The 21,815-nt window shown below is 41.9% G+C and overlaps 1 protein-coding gene across 3 annotated transcripts in view; it reads left to right on the plus strand.

Annotated features, from left to right (window-relative positions):
* Positions 1-12,827, plus strand: part of PPP2R2C (protein phosphatase 2 regulatory subunit Bgamma) — a 142,728-nt gene extending 129,901 nt beyond the window's left edge. For all 3 annotated transcript variants that reach the window (XM_050896031.1, XM_050896029.1, XM_050896030.1), the window contains 2 exons: positions 1,678-1,769; positions 12,364-12,827. In XM_050896031.1, the coding sequence (XP_050751988.1) occupies positions 1,678-1,769; positions 12,364-12,655 (384 nt within the window). In that variant the 3' untranslated portion in view covers positions 12,656-12,827. The remainder of the gene's footprint in view (positions 1-1,677; positions 1,770-12,363) is intronic.
* Positions 12,828-21,815: the final 8,988 nt, after the last annotated feature.

Raw genomic sequence — 21,815 nt, forward strand, 5'->3', positions numbered from 1 at the left:
TTTTTGACAGAGCTGATGGAAAGGCACAGCTCCAAGCTGTGGAGTTGGACACACTTCGCAAAGGGTGTATACATGACAGTGGTCATGACAGATGGCTGCTGGAAATGGTAACAAGAGGAAGACCTAGAAATGACAGTCAGTGAGGCAAATGCGATCTACTTCCTTCTCCTGCCTTACCCAACCTTTCTGTTTCTTCCAAGTGTTGGGAGCTCACAAAGAAGATAAAGAACTCCAGTTCTGTAACAAATTACACTGCTAACATAAAAAGGCTTTAAGTAAAGAGAAAATGAAAGGATTTAATTACAGAGGGTGCAAGAAACTGCATCAGTACTAAAAATGTTCTGACCTATTACTCACCATGAGGGTAAATGCATTTAATTGTGAAATGTTTTATCTGCATCTACCATTTGCCTATTATTTGCTGTATAAGACATTATCTGTTGATATACAGCTCAGTGTTCACTCATCTATTAATGACAATTCATCCATGACTAAAATTTATAATCCTTAATAACCTTACGTTACAAATATTCTTAGGATACTGTACAATTTGGCTATTGAAAATGGGTTAGTTTAAAGAAAATATAAGTGAAAGATCATTGTCCCTTGTTTGGTCTTGATAGAAGTTATCTTACTAGAAGAAATGTTTACACCCTCAGGCCAGAGGAGGATGCTGAGCATCCATGAGCAGGAACAGTCTCCCTGGACTTGCAAGAACCAGTACCTCTGTATGCCAGAGCTAAATTATGCCCCTCGGCTATTGGATTGGTATGTGTGCTCTGAGAGACCATCTACACATCTTTGTTTTACAGTTTTTACAACAGCTAGAAGAAAACATCAGGAGTGAAAGTGCATTAGTAAATTTGTCTAGCAGGGATTTTCTAGCTCATTATTTCCTTGCGGAATGAAACCAATCATCCAGAAGGAAAACTAATTAAATTCAGCAAAGGACTGAAACAGTTTGCATGAGATCTGTCTCTTTATGATAACCCTTGTTCAGCAGAGATGTGTGGCCCAGAGGAGAGGTCTTCTGCTGGTTAGTCCCACTTTTCAAGTATGTAAGTGAGAATTTACAATGTTGTTTTTAAGTCTCAGCCAAATAGGAGATATCCTTGGGCTAAATTAGTGTTCTAATTTGCAGCCTGTGCAACTACAACCTTGTACTGTATTTGGCTTCTGAAATACCTTACCCAAATATATGTAATACCATACACTACAGGCTCTTTTAATAGAGCCAAGTTCTTTCTGCCACAAGTGAGAGTCCACTTATCTTGGAATATGACATTTTTGTTACTATTTAAATTAGATTTCTTGCACATTAATTAGCACATCTAGGGTATCAGCTGGTGAAATGTCTTTGGGAATTAGGGTAGCACTGAGAAAATCACCCAAGCAGGAAACAAATATGTTGAAGAGGGGTGGTCTGCAGCCTGCTGAGGGAGGTATGCTTCATGCCTTCCTGCAACAATAATTCTGTAGCACCTGGTTAATTGGGCTGTGGAAAAGTACAGATAGCTTCTTTAGAGTTTAAACACGGTATCTTCTGCAAAGCTACCAATCTGTGCAGCATATTTTGAAAGTGAACGTGGGAGATAAAGCAGAGAGTGGGGGACTGGTTGTGGAGGTTTATATTTTGTTTTATTTCAAGAATAACAACAGTTATTTTCTTGGAAACAGGTCCATGATTACCTTAGGAGCAAGTTGTGTTCCCTCTATGAAAATGACTGCATCTTTGACAAGTTTGAATGTGCATGGAATGGATCAGACAGGTAATCCACCCTTATGTCCATCACTGTCTTCATTTAGCAAAAGAGCTCCCATATGGTGGGAAACAATCGGAAAGTAAAGTGTTACACATGGTTATTTTCCACATCAATTTACATCTTCACATACCAGTGTTCAGGTTGATAAAAGGTGTTTGGATATTGGTGCAGTTGTGTCTCTGACCTCCTTAGACATGATGTATACCTCGTTAATCTTGGCTTTAGGGAAGGGAAAAAACCTTCAAATTCTGTCCGTTTTTACCAAAATCATAACTAGGCTGCAAAAGTTAAAAAGAGTGCTGCCAACTCGCACGGGCCCACCAACACACTAAGGAAGCCTGTGTGATCCTGTATTTACACGAGCTGCCTCAGAAATTCAGTTCATTTACTGGAAACAGGGAGCGAGGAAAGGCAGTCACAGGCACCCACTGATTCTCTGCAAACTGCTGCCAAATGACAGTTTCTTCTGATCCCTACCTCCATCAGAGTAGTCCTTTTCCCTTGTCCACTGAAGGACAGGTCCTTGTTTTTATCTTGGACATAATATCTTGTTGAATATTTTAATGAGAAATATTGGCACAACAAGTCAGAGAGTTAGAGCAAGGATGCAATGTGCTAATGCGATAATGTTAGCAAATGGTGGCAGTACTTGGAGGAGCAGGAATATTGTACAGGAAGAGCTGAGCAGCCGAGAGGACTGGGATAATAAAAATGGATGAAATCCAAGAGTATAATGCAAGGTGAGGATTTTAGTTAAAAGAAAACACAAACCTTCATCTTATCAGTTTGAAACAACTCACAGGGACATTCATGTGCTAGGTGACTGTGGAAGGGATTAGCAGTCTACAAAATGCATGTGAAAGAGAGCACAGTGGCCAGTTTTGAATGGCACACAGTGACTCCTGGCTCAGCAGAGCTAGGAGCCAACAGGCAAAAGTTTGGCGCTCGCTGAGAGCCTGGAACTCTGCCTTCAGCTCACTTAGCCTCTCATTTGGGAAAAACAGTCTGTCTCATTGCATTTGAAGCAGGCCTGCCCCCCTGGACTGGGCAAGCACTATGAAACAGAGTGTGGGGTGGCTGTGAAAAAGGCAAATATGATCCTTGAATGGGCAAGACTGGGATATCCAGTAGGGAAAGGAGTAGTGGTGACATGTTAGGATCTTATTCAAAGACCTTTGGACTGCAGTTACACATTTCTTGTCCCTCATCTCCCAGGTGGATGAACTAATCGGGCAAATGAACAGCTGCTCTAAAGAGAGGAGAGGGCAGGATTTTATTTTTGATCAGCTTAGCAAAAGAGAAGCCAAGATTATACTTGCTTCTAGTAAGTATATCAAGGAGGTATACATAGGGAGGAAGAGGATCTAGCTAAGATAAATGTGAATGATAATGACAAAACAGCAAATAGGTATTGAGTGACAACAGGTAACTATAGCCTGGAAATCAGAGGTAGTTCATAGATGTTCAGACAGTGACAGTGTGGAGCAGCCTTCCTGTCCTGAGTAGTGGAGATGTAAGAAGCTCAACTGTTTTGATGACGGTGCTCAGGAAATTTGTGAAAGCAGTTATATGAGACACTGGTTAAAATGACAAGCATCTGAACTTGGCAGTGCAGAACAAGGTCTCTTCCAGTCCTGTGTTCCACAAATGCAGATAAAGTGTAATGCCGTACACTGTGCAAGGGGCATCTTCTCTTTGGACTACTTTCCTTTGCCCAGTTCCTGTACCTGTCCAATGGAGAGATTCTGTCTTTACTAAGACATAAAACTTTTACTTTGTATCGTTTATTATGCAAATGAAACTATATACTTCCATTATCTCTGTTGTCTGCATGCTAGGGTAATGTGTTTTCTGACAAGGATTAACTCAGCATTGAGTATCCCCTGTGATACAAACTGCTGGCCATTTAAAATGACATAGGTGGACCACACTGGGCAAAATACTTCCCAGATTGCTATGACTGCAGCTTGGGCACCAGCTGTTGTGGAAATGGCTTTGATATGGTCAGAAAGTGGGAATGACCCACAGAAGTTTTAGGGGAAGATCCAGGTTTTGGGGCTTTTCTCTGAACCTCCCAATCCCATGCATGAATGGATGTTTTAGCAGAGGGTTGTCTCAGTAGACTGGTTACTGCTTGAGTTTGGTCCTACTAGAAATACCAAAATTAAAGCATTTCTTGGAAATATGGACAGTGCTGATCGCTGCCTAAATCTGGCACAGAAGAACAGCGCAATCAAATAATTTAGATATTGTGAAACTTTGACAAAGATTCAGGGCTTTTCAGGTCCTTTCAAACTATTTTGCTTATCCTTGATGGGAATTCCCAGTGCATTGTACAGGATGGACAGCCGCTTGTTCCCTAGGCCCAGAGTCTTTCTCCTGTAGTCAGATGAAGTGCTGCCATCCTCGTTAGTGCGGTAAGACCACTCTCTGGATAGTTGTCTGGTAATAATAGAAATATTATTCAATATCAGGATTTAAAATGAGCGTAATATTTTTGTTCCTACTTGACAGATCAGAAAGATCAATGCAGTGAGTAATTATTAAGTGGGAACATTAGATTGTGAGGGCTTCACTTATTGTACTGCCCAGACACTGAGGTGGTGTTAGTCGTGCACAATTACCAAATCCGTCACTAAACACAACACACTGCTCTTGGTTGTGAGAAACTGTTGAGTAGCTGGCCACATTTGACAAAAGGTAAGGGTTCTCTTTAATTTAGTTGTTTCTTTTTAAGAGTCAAATGTATCAGCACTGATGTTCATCTTTTGATGAACGTTCACTCTTCTGAGCTTCTTGCTTCTGTGTATGACAGATATTGTATTGTTTTGCTACACACTACAAGGATTTTTCTTTTTTGGTGGACCATAATTTAAATTATATTTGGGTATCGGTAACACTTAAAGAACAGTTCATTTGAATAGTAAGGTCACGTAATTTGATCCTTTTGGGTTGTATTTTTTTAAGAAGGGCTACTGCTAGAGGTAAGCAATGCCTATTAACAATGGTACTCTTAAGAGATGCTGCAGTACAGTATTTATATTATTAATACGTATACATAACAGTAATAACTGCAGTTCTAAACATGTTATTTTTATCTTTTGCAGACTTTAAAGCTACAATGACAATTTAAAGTGACAGGATTGTTCAGTTAAAAATGAAAGCATGTTTATTATTTAGGTGAAAATACTTTTTATTCATTTTTGTCATTATTAAGGATTTAATCTAGGCTATGATAGAACCTGATGGTGAGGCTGTTTACAAAAAAAATCAATGTACGTGAGCTCTGATTAGAACGTGATTGATGCTTAGTTACTCCAATGAACAGGAACTAATACAATCAGACAGAGCCGATCTCATTTGTTGAAGGGCACATTAATCACTATGTACTTTGGCAACAACAGTGGTCAGGGGAGGGAGTCAAGCAGAGTCTTACACTAATTCAACCAGATGAGCACATATTATCTGCAGTTGAGTATATTACACTAAAATCACACCATCTTTATTGTATATACATCATTACATGACTATGTAGAATATGTGAGCTCTATTTATACAGCAGTTTAATTTAGTTCTTCCATTCACTTCCAAAGTCAAGTCTTTTAATAATGACCCACAAGACACTGTTTTCTTCCCACTGTCAACCAAACTAATTTTGTTATTTCGGTTTTACCTCAAAAATTAGCACTTTTGCAGCTGTTTGTGAGTTAAAGAAGCCAGTAAAAGAAAAAAATAGCATAGTAATTCTACATGGTAGTAAGTGAATACCTTAATTACTATTCTTTTTTTTTTTTTAAGATTTCAAATGAATGGGTGTATGGGAACCCTTCCAGAGAGACTTCTGAGTACCATCAGAAGTGATACACTGTAAGCAGATGAGTGAAGTCACATACAACTGTTCAGTCAGTCCTTTCCTACTGAACTGTCATTCATCCCACTGAATATCCGTCAGCCTTCACTCTAATCAGGCAGAATTGGCAGGTCCCAGTGGATGAGATGTTAACAGTCTATTCCTGTCTGGCAGCACGCTCCATGCTGGAGAGCTAGAAGACATCATTTTGTTCTCAAGGTTCGGCATGTCAAATATTAGCTTGGAAGGACTTGGGGATCCCCTGTTCTTATTCCCAGTCTTATCCCAGCCAGCTGTACCAGAGTGCCACAACCCTGAATCCTGTGTCTCAAGCTTTTCCATCAGCATACTCCCCAGGAGGTTTAAAGAAGTTCCTTTGTGATGGGGAGTCACTTGCTTCACACAGTGCAGTGTAAAGGAAAATTCCCCAATATGCCAGCAGACCCCCGCTGCTTGCAACAGTGCTTCCTCCTTTCCCTTTGTTGTAATAAATCTCATTTTTCATTCCTATGAAAAATGTTTTTGAAGAGTTTTCCTGGAACCAATCCTTTCTTCTCGTAAGGTCAGCTTGTCATGAAACCGGATCTGGTGGACCTTGCGCATCAAACCCAGGAGACTGCAGATGTGCTGTTCTGCACTAGTACACATGGTAGTGAAATCTTGCAAATTTAGGGGCTCAAAATATAATTGGGGAGACAGTTTCAGGTCAAAGAAATGGTCCCTTTTCATGCTGGGTGCCTTGAGGAACTCCTTTGCAGAGATTTACAAGTCTGGAGGCAGGCTCTGGTGGAAGCTGCTCTCTGAGTCTCCTCCCCTCACACCTGCTTGGATTCGATGTCCTGCCTCTCTTGCCTCAGGGAATGATGTTCTGCTGCCACATTTGCAGTGAGGGGCAGGTTAGTTGGGCTGTTTTAGTTTTTGTATCATCCTTAAGCCTGGTGTGTGCCGGTCCTTGAAGCCCTGCCCAGCCTTAGTCCTGTCACACCATCCTGTGGCTTCCATGGTCTCTTGAGCAATAGTGAAGGAGGGGAACTATGACATGAGCTGAATTTCTGTGGACAATAGAAATCTGCAGGTGAATAAAAATTTCTGTGCATCTAGGAAGACTAATCTGGGCCAGAGTTAGCCCAAAAATTACTATAAGAGAGTCTTTAAAAAAACCCAACAAAACCAACACAAAACAATGTGAAGCAAGTATGGTTTGGTTTTTAAGTAAGCATTAATTCCAGCCGATATCCCCAGAGCTTCAGGGCAAACCCTGACATCCAGAAAGGCAGCTGAATAGACCAATTGTGATAAAAACTATTGCGTGCAAGGATGGCCACAACACGGATGACATTTAAGAGCTTGGCTTGCAATAAAGAAATCTGAACGAAGTATGGGAATAACAGATATGAGAAAGACAGAGATACGCCAATTCTTAGTGACTGACATGTTTGATGACATCTCAATGCCTAAAAAATATTGTGGAAGATCTCATTGCTGTTTAGTACAAATGATGAAATCATATTCAGATGCCCTTGAGGTTGGTGAAGTAGGGAATTTGTTGACCTTCCAACAGAAGCAGAACTTTTTAGAGGGGAGAGCCACGTACCGAAGCATTTCATTTAACAAAGAGTCATTACCAAAAACAAAATATTGAGAGCCAGATGTTTTAAAGTATTAAGATGCTTAAAGATGCTGAAACCATCAATAGTTGATAGGGTGCTTCTGTAGACTCTAAAACTCTGGCCCTAAATTAAACATCAGTGGTATAACTTTTGGTGTCATGCAAAATAAAATTGTTATCCATAGGTAAACATTTGCTGGTTTAGTTTTGCATATTCTTCTTACAATACAAGGAGGAAGAACTTTTCTTCTCAAATCCTTTGCTCCAGACAATTTTACAGATTGGAAATTGACTTTTTAAAAAAATATCTTACCTGAAATATTGCTGGCTGCCAGATCAGCATGGCACAGGGTGAAGAAACCTGAACCAAGTGGGTACTGTACAGAGGGAGCAGTTAATGTTCTGCTAATTTTGAAACAATCTCTCCTGCCCAAATGGGCTTTAGTTCCTGGGAATTTGCTGAAAGGTCATCAAGGTCTGTGTTGTGATTGCCCAGCTGAAAAGCAGATTGCACACATGGTTGCATGCAAACCCTTTTTCTACAGCCCTTGGCAAGAATAAAAATTCCTGCAAAACAGACAACCAGCAGTGCTTTTCCTTCCCTGCATCCCATAGTAAGCTGGTATATGACCAGCCCAGCCCTGCAGATCTCCCAGCACCCTGACATCTCTGGTGCTACAACCTGCACTACCAAATTCCTGCCACATTCAAGAGCACAGGAACCAGTCATTTGTATGTGATGAGAGAGGAGAGCCGCCCACCAGCTCATTTCTCCAGCCTTCAGCCCAAAGGAGAAGGCAAGGATGGAAGCTTGAAACCCTCGAGAGCTGAGCAAGTTGTCTGTGAGAGTACGCAAGACTGGAGGTAGTGGGAGATCACAAAGAAAGGGTGAGCAGTGAGACCTCCAAAAGTAAAATGAAAGGGGGGGGGAGGAACAGAGAAAGAGAAATGACAAAGTAAGTGAAGCAAAAGAGACAGGACAGAGCAGGGAACAGAGGATGAAGCTAAGGAGGATACTTCACTGACAGGAGAGAGAGAAGCAGATGAAGTGTTTTTTAAAAATTGTAGAGCAGGATAGAAGGAAATGGAAAAAGAGGAGGGGAGAAGGAAGAGAGGAGGAAAGAAAAACCTACCTGGAAAGTGTGGTAAAGACCAGAGTCAGAACTGGAGGGGAAGAAAGAGAAAAAAAGAACAGAATGGCAACTAGGGAGGGAGTAAGAAGAAAAGTCAACTAATAAAAGTAGGATTGGTCTGCACTGGAGTTTTCTCCTTCCCCTTTTACCTTCTGTAAGAATATATTTTTCCTGCTTGTAAAGGGGGAAAAAAAAAAAAAAGGGTAAGACTTTGGGCCATAGCGACCCCGCACAAGAACTGGTTTGGCAGTGAGATGCCTCAGATTGCATCACTAATAAGCAAGAATGCCCCAGTGTCAGTGCAGGCTGGACAAATTAGTAGCATTTTGTGTTGTCACTCAAAACACGCATACCTGAAGAATTGCTGGAAACCCTCAGACCTTGCTTGGAGCAGCTCTAAAAAGGGAGCACAGAGTACTCTGTGTGCTCTGCAGCGCAGCACCATGCGGAGAGGAAAACCTGTTCCCCTCGTGGGGCAGCGCAGGAGGGTTAGCGTGGAGCTGTGCGAATGCATTTGGGGCCCTGCAGATACGGGGTGTTGCCTCTCCTTCTGGAGCACTGGCCAGGCTGCCGATGTGTGAAAGGTAGGCAGCGGTAGCCATGTCGCTGCCATTGGGGTTTTTTTCCTGCTTTTTTTGCCTTTTAAAAAATTATTATTTTTTTAATCATGCTGCCTGTAGCTGTGGTGGTTGGAGCTGGGTACAGTCTATCAGCAGCTTTGCTCCAGCCTGAGCTATCAGTACACTGCTCCTCAGGGTGCACTGGAGTGTGTTCTGTGTCCTAAATACCCTTGCATGGCTGAGATGATGGTACCTCTGACCATGTGTAGCACAACTTGTAAACCTGCTTTCTAAATAAAATGAAAGGTGGTTAGGCAGAGCTTTTCTGGGCCGCTCCCTTACACACCTATGAATTAGTGTGGGGTGTTCTGGGTGAGGGGCTTTGTTTGGTTTCTTGAACCAGCCTCACTTGCAAGGGTTTTGTGCAAGCACTCATCATAACACTGCTGTGCAAAGCAGAGTCTGGAAATACAGCACAGACTCTTCCTATACTCAGCCACAATTTTTATTCTAATAGATATAAAAAATTCTCCTTATCACATACATTCCATTACTGTACATTATATTTTCCTGAACAGGAATAAATTGCAGGCTTACATCTAGTTCTCACTCTCTTTTATTGTTATTTTAAGCAGCAGGTAAGGTTATAATCCATCTGTATTTGTGACCTTGAACAAGAATGGGCACTTTCTCATTTACATAATGCTATTTTTTACCGAGCCATTAAACTGCAGAAAAACAGGGCCAGCATGAAAAGTAGTCATCTACATATGTTAAAAAAAATAACTGCAGTAAATCCAGCTGAAGAAAGCAGACTTTTAAAAATATGCGAAAGTTCAAGAAATTAAAAAGCAAATGGACTGTAAAGGCAGTTTTACTGTAAGCAAAACCTCCTAAAATAAGATTCTTGACAAACACCTCTCTGTGCATTTGGTGCACTGGTACTCTGCCTGCATGAAAACTGCTCCCCTGACAGTTCCTGCCTTCATCAGGAGGGATGGTCCTCATTCCCCTGGGAACCACAGCTCTGCAGCCCATGGCACAGGGTGCCCCAGTACTATGAACCTGTTTCAAAATTTTGCAGGGGGGGGGAAAACCCCAGTACCGTGCTGGGCTGTTTGCATCACAAATTGTGTAAGTTAACGCTGAGATATGAAATAACCTCGAGTTTTTCATGTTGTGAATAACCATTACAGCAGGAGCTGTAATGGCAAGACATGGTGATTTGGAAGGAGTGAAACATTAGATTTACTGCTGTTGATTCAGTTTCTGAAATGGGCACTAATCTTGATCAATAGGCTTTCTGCAGCTTCTGGGATACGTTTTATCAAGCTGTCACACTGACTCTTTTGTTTTTTCAGCTTGTGAGATTGTTGTTAACTTGTGCCTTACGAAGCAGGATTGTGCCAGGCTTTTGCAGGTGGGGAAGGTAAGGGAAACCTCACTGCAGACAACCCAAGGGCTGGTACTGCTTCTGGAGAGCAGCGAGGCAGGTCCCTGCCAGGGCTGGCTGCAGATATGTATGGACAAGTGCCTCTGTTCCCCAAACTCAGCAGCAGAGCAGCGGTGCAGCCAGCAGTGTGCTGCCTGCAGACCTCAGGAAAGCAGCCTCTCCACAGGGTGAAGGCTGTAGGTGAGCTATTGCTGAGGGCAGTGCATGCTGTGTCTCTGTACTACACCTATCTGATCTGCAGCAGTTTCCTTTGGCGCTTCAGGAGCTGCAAAAAGCTCAGTGTGGAATCAGCTGTCATTAAACTCCAGTATGGCATCAGCAAACATGGAAGCAGGATGGAGCTGGCAGTCCTGGTACTAATTTACAGCGTACAAATCCAGCTCACCTGCTCTAGTTAACCCTACAGTGGCTCTGAAGCGAGCGGAGCTGCTGTCAGTCAGTAGCTGTAGCGCAGAAGCAGTTAGCTGCGCAGCTCCCATTTCTGCGTTTTTCAGTATATTATTCATTTGTATTACAGTAGCTCCTAATGGCCCCAAATGAGATCAAGGCAACACTGGCTGGAGGCTGTGCACATAGTGTAAGACAGCTCCTGAATCCAGGAGCATCTAATCTAATCAGCTAGTGAGCGTCTGTACGGCAGAGGGTATAGTTTATGCCTTATTCTCCCACAGTTGCATATGCCATGGTCTCCTGGCCAGTATGCTGCTCGGCACAGATTCCCCCTAAGTGGGAAACAACAGCAAAGTGCTAAAGCAATGTAACTGTCATTTGAGATGGAGGTTAGTTTATTATATGCGAAGCACAGGAAATATGCTCTGTTGTGCTATACTAGAAAGGCAACTAGTTCCGATTGCCTGAGTCTTAGAACTGTACAGCTTCTCCTGTGGAGACCTGACTGTTCAGGGTGGATTCCCCTTCCAGAATGGAAATTCAGAAAAAACACCCTATTTGGGGCTGAGACAGGAGAGTAGACCGTGGCCCTGGCTTCGCATATGGAAAAAGTTCACAGGGGATGAGCTTTTGAACAAGGCTCTGAAACCCATGATTATGCTAATCCAATAACCTGAGGGCCATGGATGAAATCCTGAATTCATTAAAGTTAGTGACAAAATATCCTCCCCTAGGGACTGGGGGAATGAAGCAACTGGCAATCCATTATTTCAAACTACAAGCTGATTAATGGGGTAATTTTTATACAGATCGAGGTATGTTTTCTGTCCCTTTCTCCCAGACCCAGAAATATATCCTGACTTGAAGCTTCATTCAGACTTCATACAAGAGATGACAGAATCCTGTTTATCAATGTGTGTATTTCTAAGAAGCATTGTAGATACAAATTTTAATGGTGTCTAGGCTTGCAAGGTCTATGGCTTCAGAACCGAAAAGGGTTTATTCTGGAATTTACTTGTGCAAACTCTGTGATTTTTCAGAACCTTTCAAAACACTTTTCTTCAAAATACTCATTAAAATATATAATTATGTACTAAATCTTACTATTGTATCAAAAGGTTTGAAATACTTGGAAATTTTTTTTTAAAGACTCTTTCTGGAATCATGGTAAATCTCAGCTGTCAGAAAAGGTAAAGCTCCGGAGAAAGAAAAAAGCCTGAAATATATGATCCTTAAATGCTCATAAAAAGCTGGAGGGTAATTAAAAATAACTTATTAAAACATATTACTTTTATTGTCTTGTGAAGTCAAATCTCGTGATGTCAGGGTCCTGACATTTGTGCATGCTTCAGGATGTGAGTTTTGGGGTAACTGTAATTTTCATTGAATACTCTAATAGGGAAGGGGAAGACATTGGTAGAAGAAAACTGTTCACTCTAGGGAGTACTGGGAAAAATACTGTTTTATATTCTTTCCCAGCTGAAACCAGAAGCCATCTTATCCTAAGGTTAAAGCTCAGCTGTCCTGATCCAGTCATGTTAGTAGACTTCCCACAAGCTGCTGTTTAACTGTCTTTGTTTTCACTCTCTTTTTTTCTCTCTACAGTGTGATAATGACAGGTGCATATAACAACTTTTTTCGAATGTTTGACCGAAATACCAAACGGGATGTTACCTTGGAGGCATCCCGAGAGAGCAGTAAACCACGAGCTATTCTTAAGCCCCGGAGAGTCTGTGTCGGAGGCAAACGGAGGAAAGATGACATCAGTGTTGACAGTTTGGACTTTACTAAGAAGATCTTGCACACAGCGTGGCACCCGACTGAGAACATCATTGCTATAGCAGCGACAAACAATCTGTACATATTTCAGGATAAAGTGAACTCAGAAATGCACTAGATTTATCAATATCCCTCTATATTTACAAACCAGCCTCTTGAGAGTTGTAGAAGGATGTGATCTTCACAAAAATTGTGGCTTCTGTGGTGGGATTTGTAGGTTGCATCCTTTCATCCCTCAGCCTGTATCATTATTGGTGGCAAGCCAATTTTCCATCACTGCAACTGTATGAGTAAAAGGCACGACTGCAAATCCAGTACTGTGGTCTGTATCAGTTCCTTTAAACACAGAGGGGTATTTATTCACTTTGGGAGCGTTCCTGAGGAGGGCTGAGACTCCTCAACTCCCGTCAGTCCTTTCGAGGGTCTCAGTGGTTCACAGGACCATGCTGTTCTGGTGCCCTGCCTGCTTTTGCAGTCCACAGCATTTACCACATTGTTAGAGCTTTTTGCCTCAATCTCTTGATTATTTTCCTTTCAGTAACGTTTGCCCGTCTTTCAACTAAGCCAAGCCTGTTTGAGTGAATGAACAGCCACGTCCCTTTAGAGCACGTGGCACATTGGAGAGGCCTCATGACAATTATAACTGGAAGCAGAATCCCTGCTGGGGAAAAGCTGCCCTGTCTCACCCGTCCCATTCCCTTCTTTAGAACACCCTCTTATTTATTTATTTATTCACATTACTTTGTGCTTCAACTTCCCGAGTGAATAAGTGACAGACTGGTATAGTTACTCAGACAGCTTATTTTAAGAAGTTTATTCTCCATAGATCTCTGCTCTGTTTAAAACAATAACTAGTATCTTCATCACGTGGAGGACTATTAAAAAACTTGGTATTGCCACTCCAGAGGGACTGGCTGGTCAGACACGGCCTGGCAGTTAACACACAAACCCGACCTACCGTTTAGGGGTTGGAGTTCTGGAAACCTTGGCTAAAAGTGCTGTCCTCGAAGGCAACAATCGACTTCAGTGGGAACAAAGTTACGTCACTGCTAGACACTTCAGGAAGTCCCTCGTTTGCTGATGATTGCAGCATGGTTATTTTAATCCTGGCCTTTGGGGAATACAGGCAATGCCATGGTATCTGTAACTGTAAAAAGAATGGTACTGCGAGATGCAGCACTGCTCAGTGAATTTTAACGCTTTTAAATGAGTCCACTGCTGGGAGACAAAATTATTCCTGGAGAAATATGAAAAATCAAAACCTCCAAACCAAACAAAACCTTCTTCCACATAAATACTGTTAGATCGATCTCTGTTTTAAAATGAATAATGACGTAAATGGAAAAGGAAAGTACACGTAATCGGTGTAGCGCATGCAGGAATTACACGGGAGCGGTGCAGTGGGCGGGGAGTCCTCTTAATCCAGGAAAAGAAAGTTCTGCTGCATCCCTAATAGCTCTGGCAGAAAAATTAATATCCCAGAGGATTTCTCCTCAAACCATGAATAAAAGAGCACAACTCAGATGACCTGTTAATCTGCCCATATTAAAACTCCTCAGAAAAAAAAGGTCTTTAAGCCATTATGCACTGATTTCTTGGTAAGTGGAGAATGTACTGATGAAGGGATCTGCATGCTTTTATATTTTGGTTTGGGGGAAAGGGTGGGTGAAAATCTGCTTACAAGAACTAAAAAAACAGAGTCTACAGCTTTTATATGACATCTTAACACAACACATGAAATCTGTATGTTTGAAGTTTTCTACATCAATGCTGTATATTTTGTGTGTCGAAGCACAAAAGCATGTGCATCAGTTTCCAGCCACACTAAACACATACCGTATGAAATGTGTAGGTTAATTTTAAAGGGAATGAGGAATGTTTGTTTATAAAATACTGTATGCTGTAGCAGGCATGGACAGTATATGTACATATTTATTCTAGCGATACTTAACAAAGTTGCTTTTCTTTTTTTTTTTCCTTGTAAAAAGGTTTAAGAATGTGGTAAATTGTATAGAAAACTTGTTAATGCCAAACTACTGCTTCAAGGGTGTCATACAATTTCTTTGACTTTTGGCATCCTCCATGAACCTTTGCAGCTCAAAAAAAAAAATGCTATCAGCTCATATTGGCATTTACAGCTAGAAGTACTGTAAAACATATATTTAGCTTTTAACATTCTGAAGTAAGATTCTATAGATAACTTATTATAAAGCAGATCTTAATACAACAATTTTTTGTTTTTAATTTGAAGTACCTTACTCTGTTACAGCTTTGGGTACCAAAAAGAACATGTTAAAATTAAATAAAGAAATATATCTTTGGAGCTTTATAAAACTAATGAAAAACCCAACCAAAATACCACGAAGTGATTATAGAGGAAATAAATAGAAACCTTTCAAAGACCAGTATTCCGTTCCTGTCTTTGACATCACTACTACAGATCGGTTTCCTGGTTTCTTGAATGTATGGAAAGTTAACATCGTCATTGTGAACGTTTCCAACTTACTTTCTCTTTTTAGTTTGAGCTTTCAGTGGTGTAGAGTAAGTGATGGTAAAGTTGGTAAATCTGATTGTTTTGAAAGCTGTTGTTCATGGCTGCATTCTTTGTGTTGCACAACTTAGCTAACTGTTGTTGAATAAAAATATAAATATGTTAATACCAGCTTTTTCAATAAAACTACAACCAAAAAGGCATAAATAGATGACTTCAAGGCACAGCTTATTTTTAAGCTAGACACAAAAGAGTTGTTTAGCTCCTTTTACAAAGGAAGACGAGCCACAGGGATCGGGACTCACAGGGCAAGCTACTACGTGAACTTAAAGTGTTGTGGCAGGTAAAGAAGTAAACGCAGTGCCATGAATGGGACTGACTTGGGGGTTTAGCGTGATGAAGACTGTGCGCAGACAGTTACAGCAGAGCTGGAGATACACTTTTGGTTCACACCTTGGACCAGCTTTTTCCTCTGCTCGTAGCTCAAGATAGACTTTAGGAGATTTGAGTCTCAGTCTCCTCCAGATGGAATAAGAGACACGTGCAATGTGAAGGGACACACACAATCACAGGGTAAAAAATGGCATTAGTGTCATCGCTGGCCAGGCTGGAGACCTTCCAGTGCAGCGGACCGTGAGGGCGCGTCTGGGATGTGTCTGGGCCTGGCCTCCCAAATGAGACAGACATTGGCCAGGTGACAAACCAGAGGGCTACCAGCAGAGCAGCATCCCTCTTTCCCCCTCACTGCTCTCCTTCTACCTCTACCCCAGGGGAAAATTAAAAAGAAAAAAGAAGGAAAAAAAAAAAAGCTGGCTTGGCATACACACTTGAAGCTAGGAAAGAATTCACTTCCCAGTCCAAACTGATGCCTGACCCTCCCCGGTCATCGTAATGCTTGCCCCAGATCTTGGGTTCTTCTTTTGAATCTCAGTCTAAGGCAGCTAACCCTGCCTGCAAGTTCTACCCGGAGCCCTGGGGTGTGAGAAACCGCCTGGCCATCAGCACACGCGAGCCAGACGCTGAAAGGCTAAGTCCTTTTTCTGGATGCAGACCAGAATAAATTTGCCTCAGCTGTTAGATTAGGCAGTGTGTTGCTTTGCACAGCTCTCCCAGAGCTTACATGCTAATTTTTTTTCCCCCCTTTTTGGGAAGACACAGTCAATCCCACTCATTTAGGTGGACAAATATGACTAGGCACTGAAGAGAGAAATCTCAGCTGAAAATCAACACATCAAGCAATACACTGTTTACCTTTCCAGTTTCCCTTTTCATCCCTAAATACCCAGTAGGAGCAGGAGCCAGATGGCTAACTCTCATGCTTTTGAAATTTTCACACGCATACTTAGTAGCTGCATACAGCAATTTAACCCTTTATGGTTTGGGGGGGATATTGGCATGAGCCACCTGCTTCTCCTGTTTGCAGCCAGCAAGTCGTCTTGCTTTCAGGCAGAGTTAAGTCCTTTGGAACCTTCCAAGGTTGTGGTTATTAATCCCTGATGAGAGGGCAAGTATAAGGATTGTTTGCCTTCTATGTCCAATTTTCAGTAACATTATTATCATCATCAATTTGCTCCCACTCCCAATAGTAATCCTCTTCCATTTGCAGTCTTCTCAGCAAATTGCATTAAGTCTAAAATTAGAGCATGAATTCACTTATCTTGCTCATGTGGTAGAACCTCAGAAGGCAACAGGATTACTGGAGTGGGTGAGATGCAAAAACTTGGGCCTAATTTTATAAGATGCTTGGGACAGGGTATGTTTCTTTGGTTTTGTGAAGCCATGAAACAGTCTGGATATTCTGTACAGGACAGTTTGCCATGCATACTGGAAAAGTTTACTTTCAGAGTCCACCATGAGAAAGCTCTTCTTAGAAGTGAATTTTTTTTTCCTTCTCTCTGAAGTTGGACGAGGATCAAACTTTTTTATTCATGTGAAAGTGAGCACAACTCTTTAGGCGGTTAGAGATCCTAAATCTGGCCCATGATGCAAAGCATTTCGTGTGAAGCACCTGACTGAGCAAACTCCTCAGTTCTCTCAGCTATAAAAGCTGCCATGAATATGGATCAGCCAGGCAAGGTACAGCTAATTACTTGTCTTGCCATTTGCCAAGTGGAGACAGTCAATGAGTAGGACAAGATCCTTAAACCAACAATTCCATTAAACGATTATTTTAATTATCATGGTGACGCTATATATTCTTTTTATAACATGGCCGCTAAAAAGAATAAAACCTACAATAGTGACTCTATCAAAGGATGCAGGGTGGTTTTCTGGACAGCCACTCCTTGTTTTAAAACTAGTACTAATCATACTAGTAGCATGTGCATGTCTCATGCGGCAGCCTGATCCAAGATACCTCAACAGATTCCCAGGCAGATTAACTTCAAATACAGGACCAGATTCTTCAACTGGTAATAAACTGACTGTGCTCCGGGGAGAAGAGTACTTAGCTCGGAGAACTCCAGAAACCCCATCACCACCTTCTGTGGCTTCATCATCATTTCTCCAATAGGAGGAACAACTCTGGGGAAAAAATCACTGGAAGCGATAAAGAATAAGTAATTGAAACTGAAATTAGGGAGCAAAGAGGTTGTTATTCTTCCATGCTCTACCTATAAATAAATGCTGCCCAAGCAGGACACCCGAGTGAGACCCCACTGTCAATAACTTGTGCCAACATCCCAGTGGCTCTCGCTTTCATTTCTCCTTGGCGCGGCTTGAACACCCCCAACAGCCCTGCTGGGTGCCCTGGACCAGGCTCCTTTGCACTTTAGTGGGAAGACGCAGAAGGAAGCAGAGCTTTCCCTCAGATAGGAGAGATACTGGCATTGCAACCTGTTTGCGATGATACAGGAGATGATGCTCACAGTAAATTTATGCACATCTTGGATTGTCTCGTGGAAGAGGTGGGGAGGAGAATGTTGCCGGTTCAATTACCATCCTCTGACATCTCTACTAACACCTCTCCGAGATGAACAGCTGCACTCTCCGTTTCTCACAGCTATTGATCTGCAAACTCAGATAGATGTTGCTGCATCAATTGCACTCTGTCCACATGTTCAAAATGTTCTCTGCAACCTTAGCAGGTAAAGACTTACTTTAGAATGAAATGAGAGATAAGCTGCACTATTTTATACCACCTTCCTCCACATATTTTGTGAACAAGTAGGGCTCAGCTAGGCTTCTTTTTAAAATGTTTGGCTATTTTGAGCTGCTATTGTAATACTGATAATGAATGTCCCGGAATCCAGTGCTACTTTTAAATCTGATATCACCTATCACTTTGTAGAGCTGCAAGAAATCTCTCCTTGCACAGCTTATCCCCAAGGTCCTGTCAAACCAGTCCCAAACCCAGACTCTCCCGAGATCCACCCTTCATTATAAAAGAGCGGAGAAGGCAGCTCTTGCTCAGGAAGGACAATTGCAGCCTGAAGCTATCCAAAATGGGGGACAGAAAGATTTCCCTTGCTCCCTCTACACAGTCTGTCCCCAGTCTTATCCCATACAACCCCTAGTCCATTGTGCTGCCTGCCTCTTCTCCCTGTGTTGCCTTTCTTTCCACCTCATCATATGACTCTTCACGTTCTCCCTTTAGCCTCCTCCTTGGGCTACATCCAGTGGCCAGGAGCCACTAAAATCCCATTGACTCCCACCACTGGACCAAGCACAGCATCCTCTGCAGGCTGCAGGAGCAGTTACTCATCGGCATAATGGTGCAAAAAAGTGCCCCGTAATCTCCCTCTCTCCTGAGCTGTCAGAGAGGAAAGCCCTATTTGCCAATATACTATATTTCAAGTGGAAGATTTACAGAATTGCAGAGATTGTATCTTAGCAACCACCAATGCATTAAGAAAGCAGTTTAACCATTTAAACCTTCAATTAAAAAATCCGCCACAAAGAGGCGACTGTCATGTACGAGACACAAAGCCCTTCCAGCGACTCACCAAGAGGGACATGACCGCCTTATGCACATCCACCTGCCAAAGTGACCCTGTGTGAATCTTTCCCCTTCCCAACGTGTATGAGTTGGGTGCTGTTACGGCCCATACCTACATCGTTTGCTCTCTTGCAGGAACTGAAGTGGAGAAAAGGCATCTTTTTGCAGAGAAACCCTGAGGTTTTGTATATTGGGCTCATCCCCATAGAAGCCAAAGCAAGATCTTCAAGAGTTTCCAAGGGGAAATAAAGAAGTCCCACAATGAAAACTGAGTGAAATAGGCACAGGGCTGTGATCGCCCTACATGAGATGCTGTGATGCAGCATCTGTTCCCTGATTTGTATACCTTAGAAATGCAATCTTTTCCCTTCCAGAGTAACACTTTAATTATCAGTCTTCAGACACACCTTTCCCTCAGTTCTCTTCTTTCAAAGATTCGGGCCAGATGACAGACCAGAGCCAGGCCTCTCTGCTTTACTTGAACACCCCACACAACAGCTGTTGTGAGGTTTTCTTACCATGCCCGCAGCAAACCTGAATTTCATCCTTGACCTGACAAAGTTATAAAAAAACAACAGGGCTTCTGCAAAAGTTAGTTTAGCCAAATCACCATTTTCTGCCTCAAATACTTTCTGTAAAGGAAGTCTGGCCAGTATTTAGTGCACATTATATTCCATTTTACATTATTCTCAACTACCTGACACATGTCGTGCAATGACACACTGCAACAGTGGGATGAACCCCAGCGTACTGCAAAGGCAGCTACTAGGGCATCTTTATTTTTTGAAAACAAAGGGCTGTGAATAATCCCTCAAAAGGGAGCTGCTTGAGCAGAACACTCAGCACGAGCGGTGCAGAGTCCCTCATCCACAAATTGAAAATTTTTTGCACAGAAAGGTAGGTCTTAACCCATAACCATAATCCATAACCGGCCTCTGAAGGGAGTAGGAGCACATCTGGCATTGCAAAGGCAGGTGTTTGTATCACTCACTCACAGGCTTAATGGGACAGCGAAAGGTGGCAGCCATTGTCTTTCTTGCTCTTGCTTCACAGATGCGCTATTTTGGAGAAATTCAATATAATAATTAAAGCAAAATTAAAGCAAAAAAGAAATTCTGCCAGGAGAACTACCGGTCCCAAAGAGTACCCATGCTATATGAGAACTGTGATATAAGGCACGTGCATGTGCTCAGTGTATCCATCTTGGCTTAAATACTGTGTTACCTCTAAGCTGCAAGACACAAGAGCTGCCCTGGGCTAGAGAAACTTCAGGCTGTAGGATTGAAACACTCCCATGGAGATTCACTTTTTAAACAACGATTAAAGATCAATTGAACTGTTACTAGAAGCAGCATTAGGAGAGATTTATGAATCATCCATTTATAACTCTAGGAAAGCATCTTCTGTAAAGAGAAGACTGAAAAATCCATTTATTGCAAAACCATTTGCTGGGCTTATCATCTGTCTCTCACACTGGTGCAGGGGCACGCACACAAACAGCGCACTAGCCATGGACTGTGTTTGGTGATGAAGTTGGTAAATTCCTTGAACATTTTTCCTGCCAGTACGTGCTTTGAACAAAATTTAGCACCAAAAGAAAATAAACTTGCTTTGCATTCCATCCTTTTCATTGAATATGTTTTGATCTTGAAGTTTTTTTTAAAATAGAGGGCTCAGAGTATTCAGGCAGTGAAACCCATCCTGACCTTCAGATGGTAGCTTCAGCTTTGATTGTAGACAGATTCTTGATCAGAATTCGGTCTGTAGACTACTTCCAAAGCATCTAAGGCCTATTAAAATAACATTTCCATTACCTAATTAATTGTTTGAAGCTATTTTCAGTGATTATTTATTGAAGTTATAGTTTGTCACCTGAGGCAACAGCCTGGCTTGTTGTCGTGGAAACATCTCTGCTGTCGCCAGCGCTGAATAGGGAGGGAGGAACAGGAGCGGGAACTAGAGAAGAGATGCTTTGTTGAAATGCCTCACTCTTTAAAGTGAAGAAGTTATTTCAGATAAAGACAGACCACACTGAGATCAACACACACTGATTTCTGAGATATTACAGGGTCTGTGGGCTTGGTTCAAGCCCTTTCTAATTTAGCGTGACACAGCTCCTGCTGTCAAGCACTGCTGTCTCCCGTGGTTAACAGCAACATTTGCCAGGCCCTTTCTGATGCCAAACTTGCTATTATTACAGAAAAATCCTGCCATCTTCAAAAATAGAACAAAAACTCTGTAACCACCTGCTGTCATCTCTCTATTTGATTTGTAAAGGACGAAAATTCAGTCTTTCAGGGTTTTTCCTATCGGCCTTTACCTGGTGCGTGATCTTGACACAACCTTTCTGCTTTCCCCAAATCTATGCATTAATTTATACTGCATGGAGATGTCAAGCAAGAGTCGCAGCTGGAATTTCCCTTAAAAGAAGCACATCTTCTACCTAAGTTTTAATTAAACTCTGCCACAGATTTTTTCTCTTTCTTATTGTTCAGGTAATAGAAAGTTAATAAAAAGGTTTAAGCTCTGATAAGCCCTGGGTTTTTTTTTCCCATCCAACACATGAAGACACAGGAGAAAACAGAGTTTCCACCAGAAGGGACATCAGGACTGCATGTTGTCACAACTCACATCATTACAAGAGAAGCAAACAATGCAGATCAACACTGTCAGATTTATGTTAAAAGATCTTTGAGACAGGAACCGTCTCAAAAAGCTGCTGAGCTGCGAAGCAGCCAGACCGCGCATTTCACAAGTTTGCCATGCGCTGTTTCATATACTGTTAGTTTATCATGACACAGTATTTTATCACAAGGAAAAATAGATTTTTTTTCCCTCTCCATTTTCATA

Source organism: Gymnogyps californianus, chromosome 4 (genome assembly GCF_018139145.2).
Source record: "Gymnogyps californianus isolate 813 chromosome 4, ASM1813914v2, whole genome shotgun sequence".
NCBI lineage: Eukaryota > Metazoa > Chordata > Aves > Accipitriformes > Cathartidae > Gymnogyps > Gymnogyps californianus.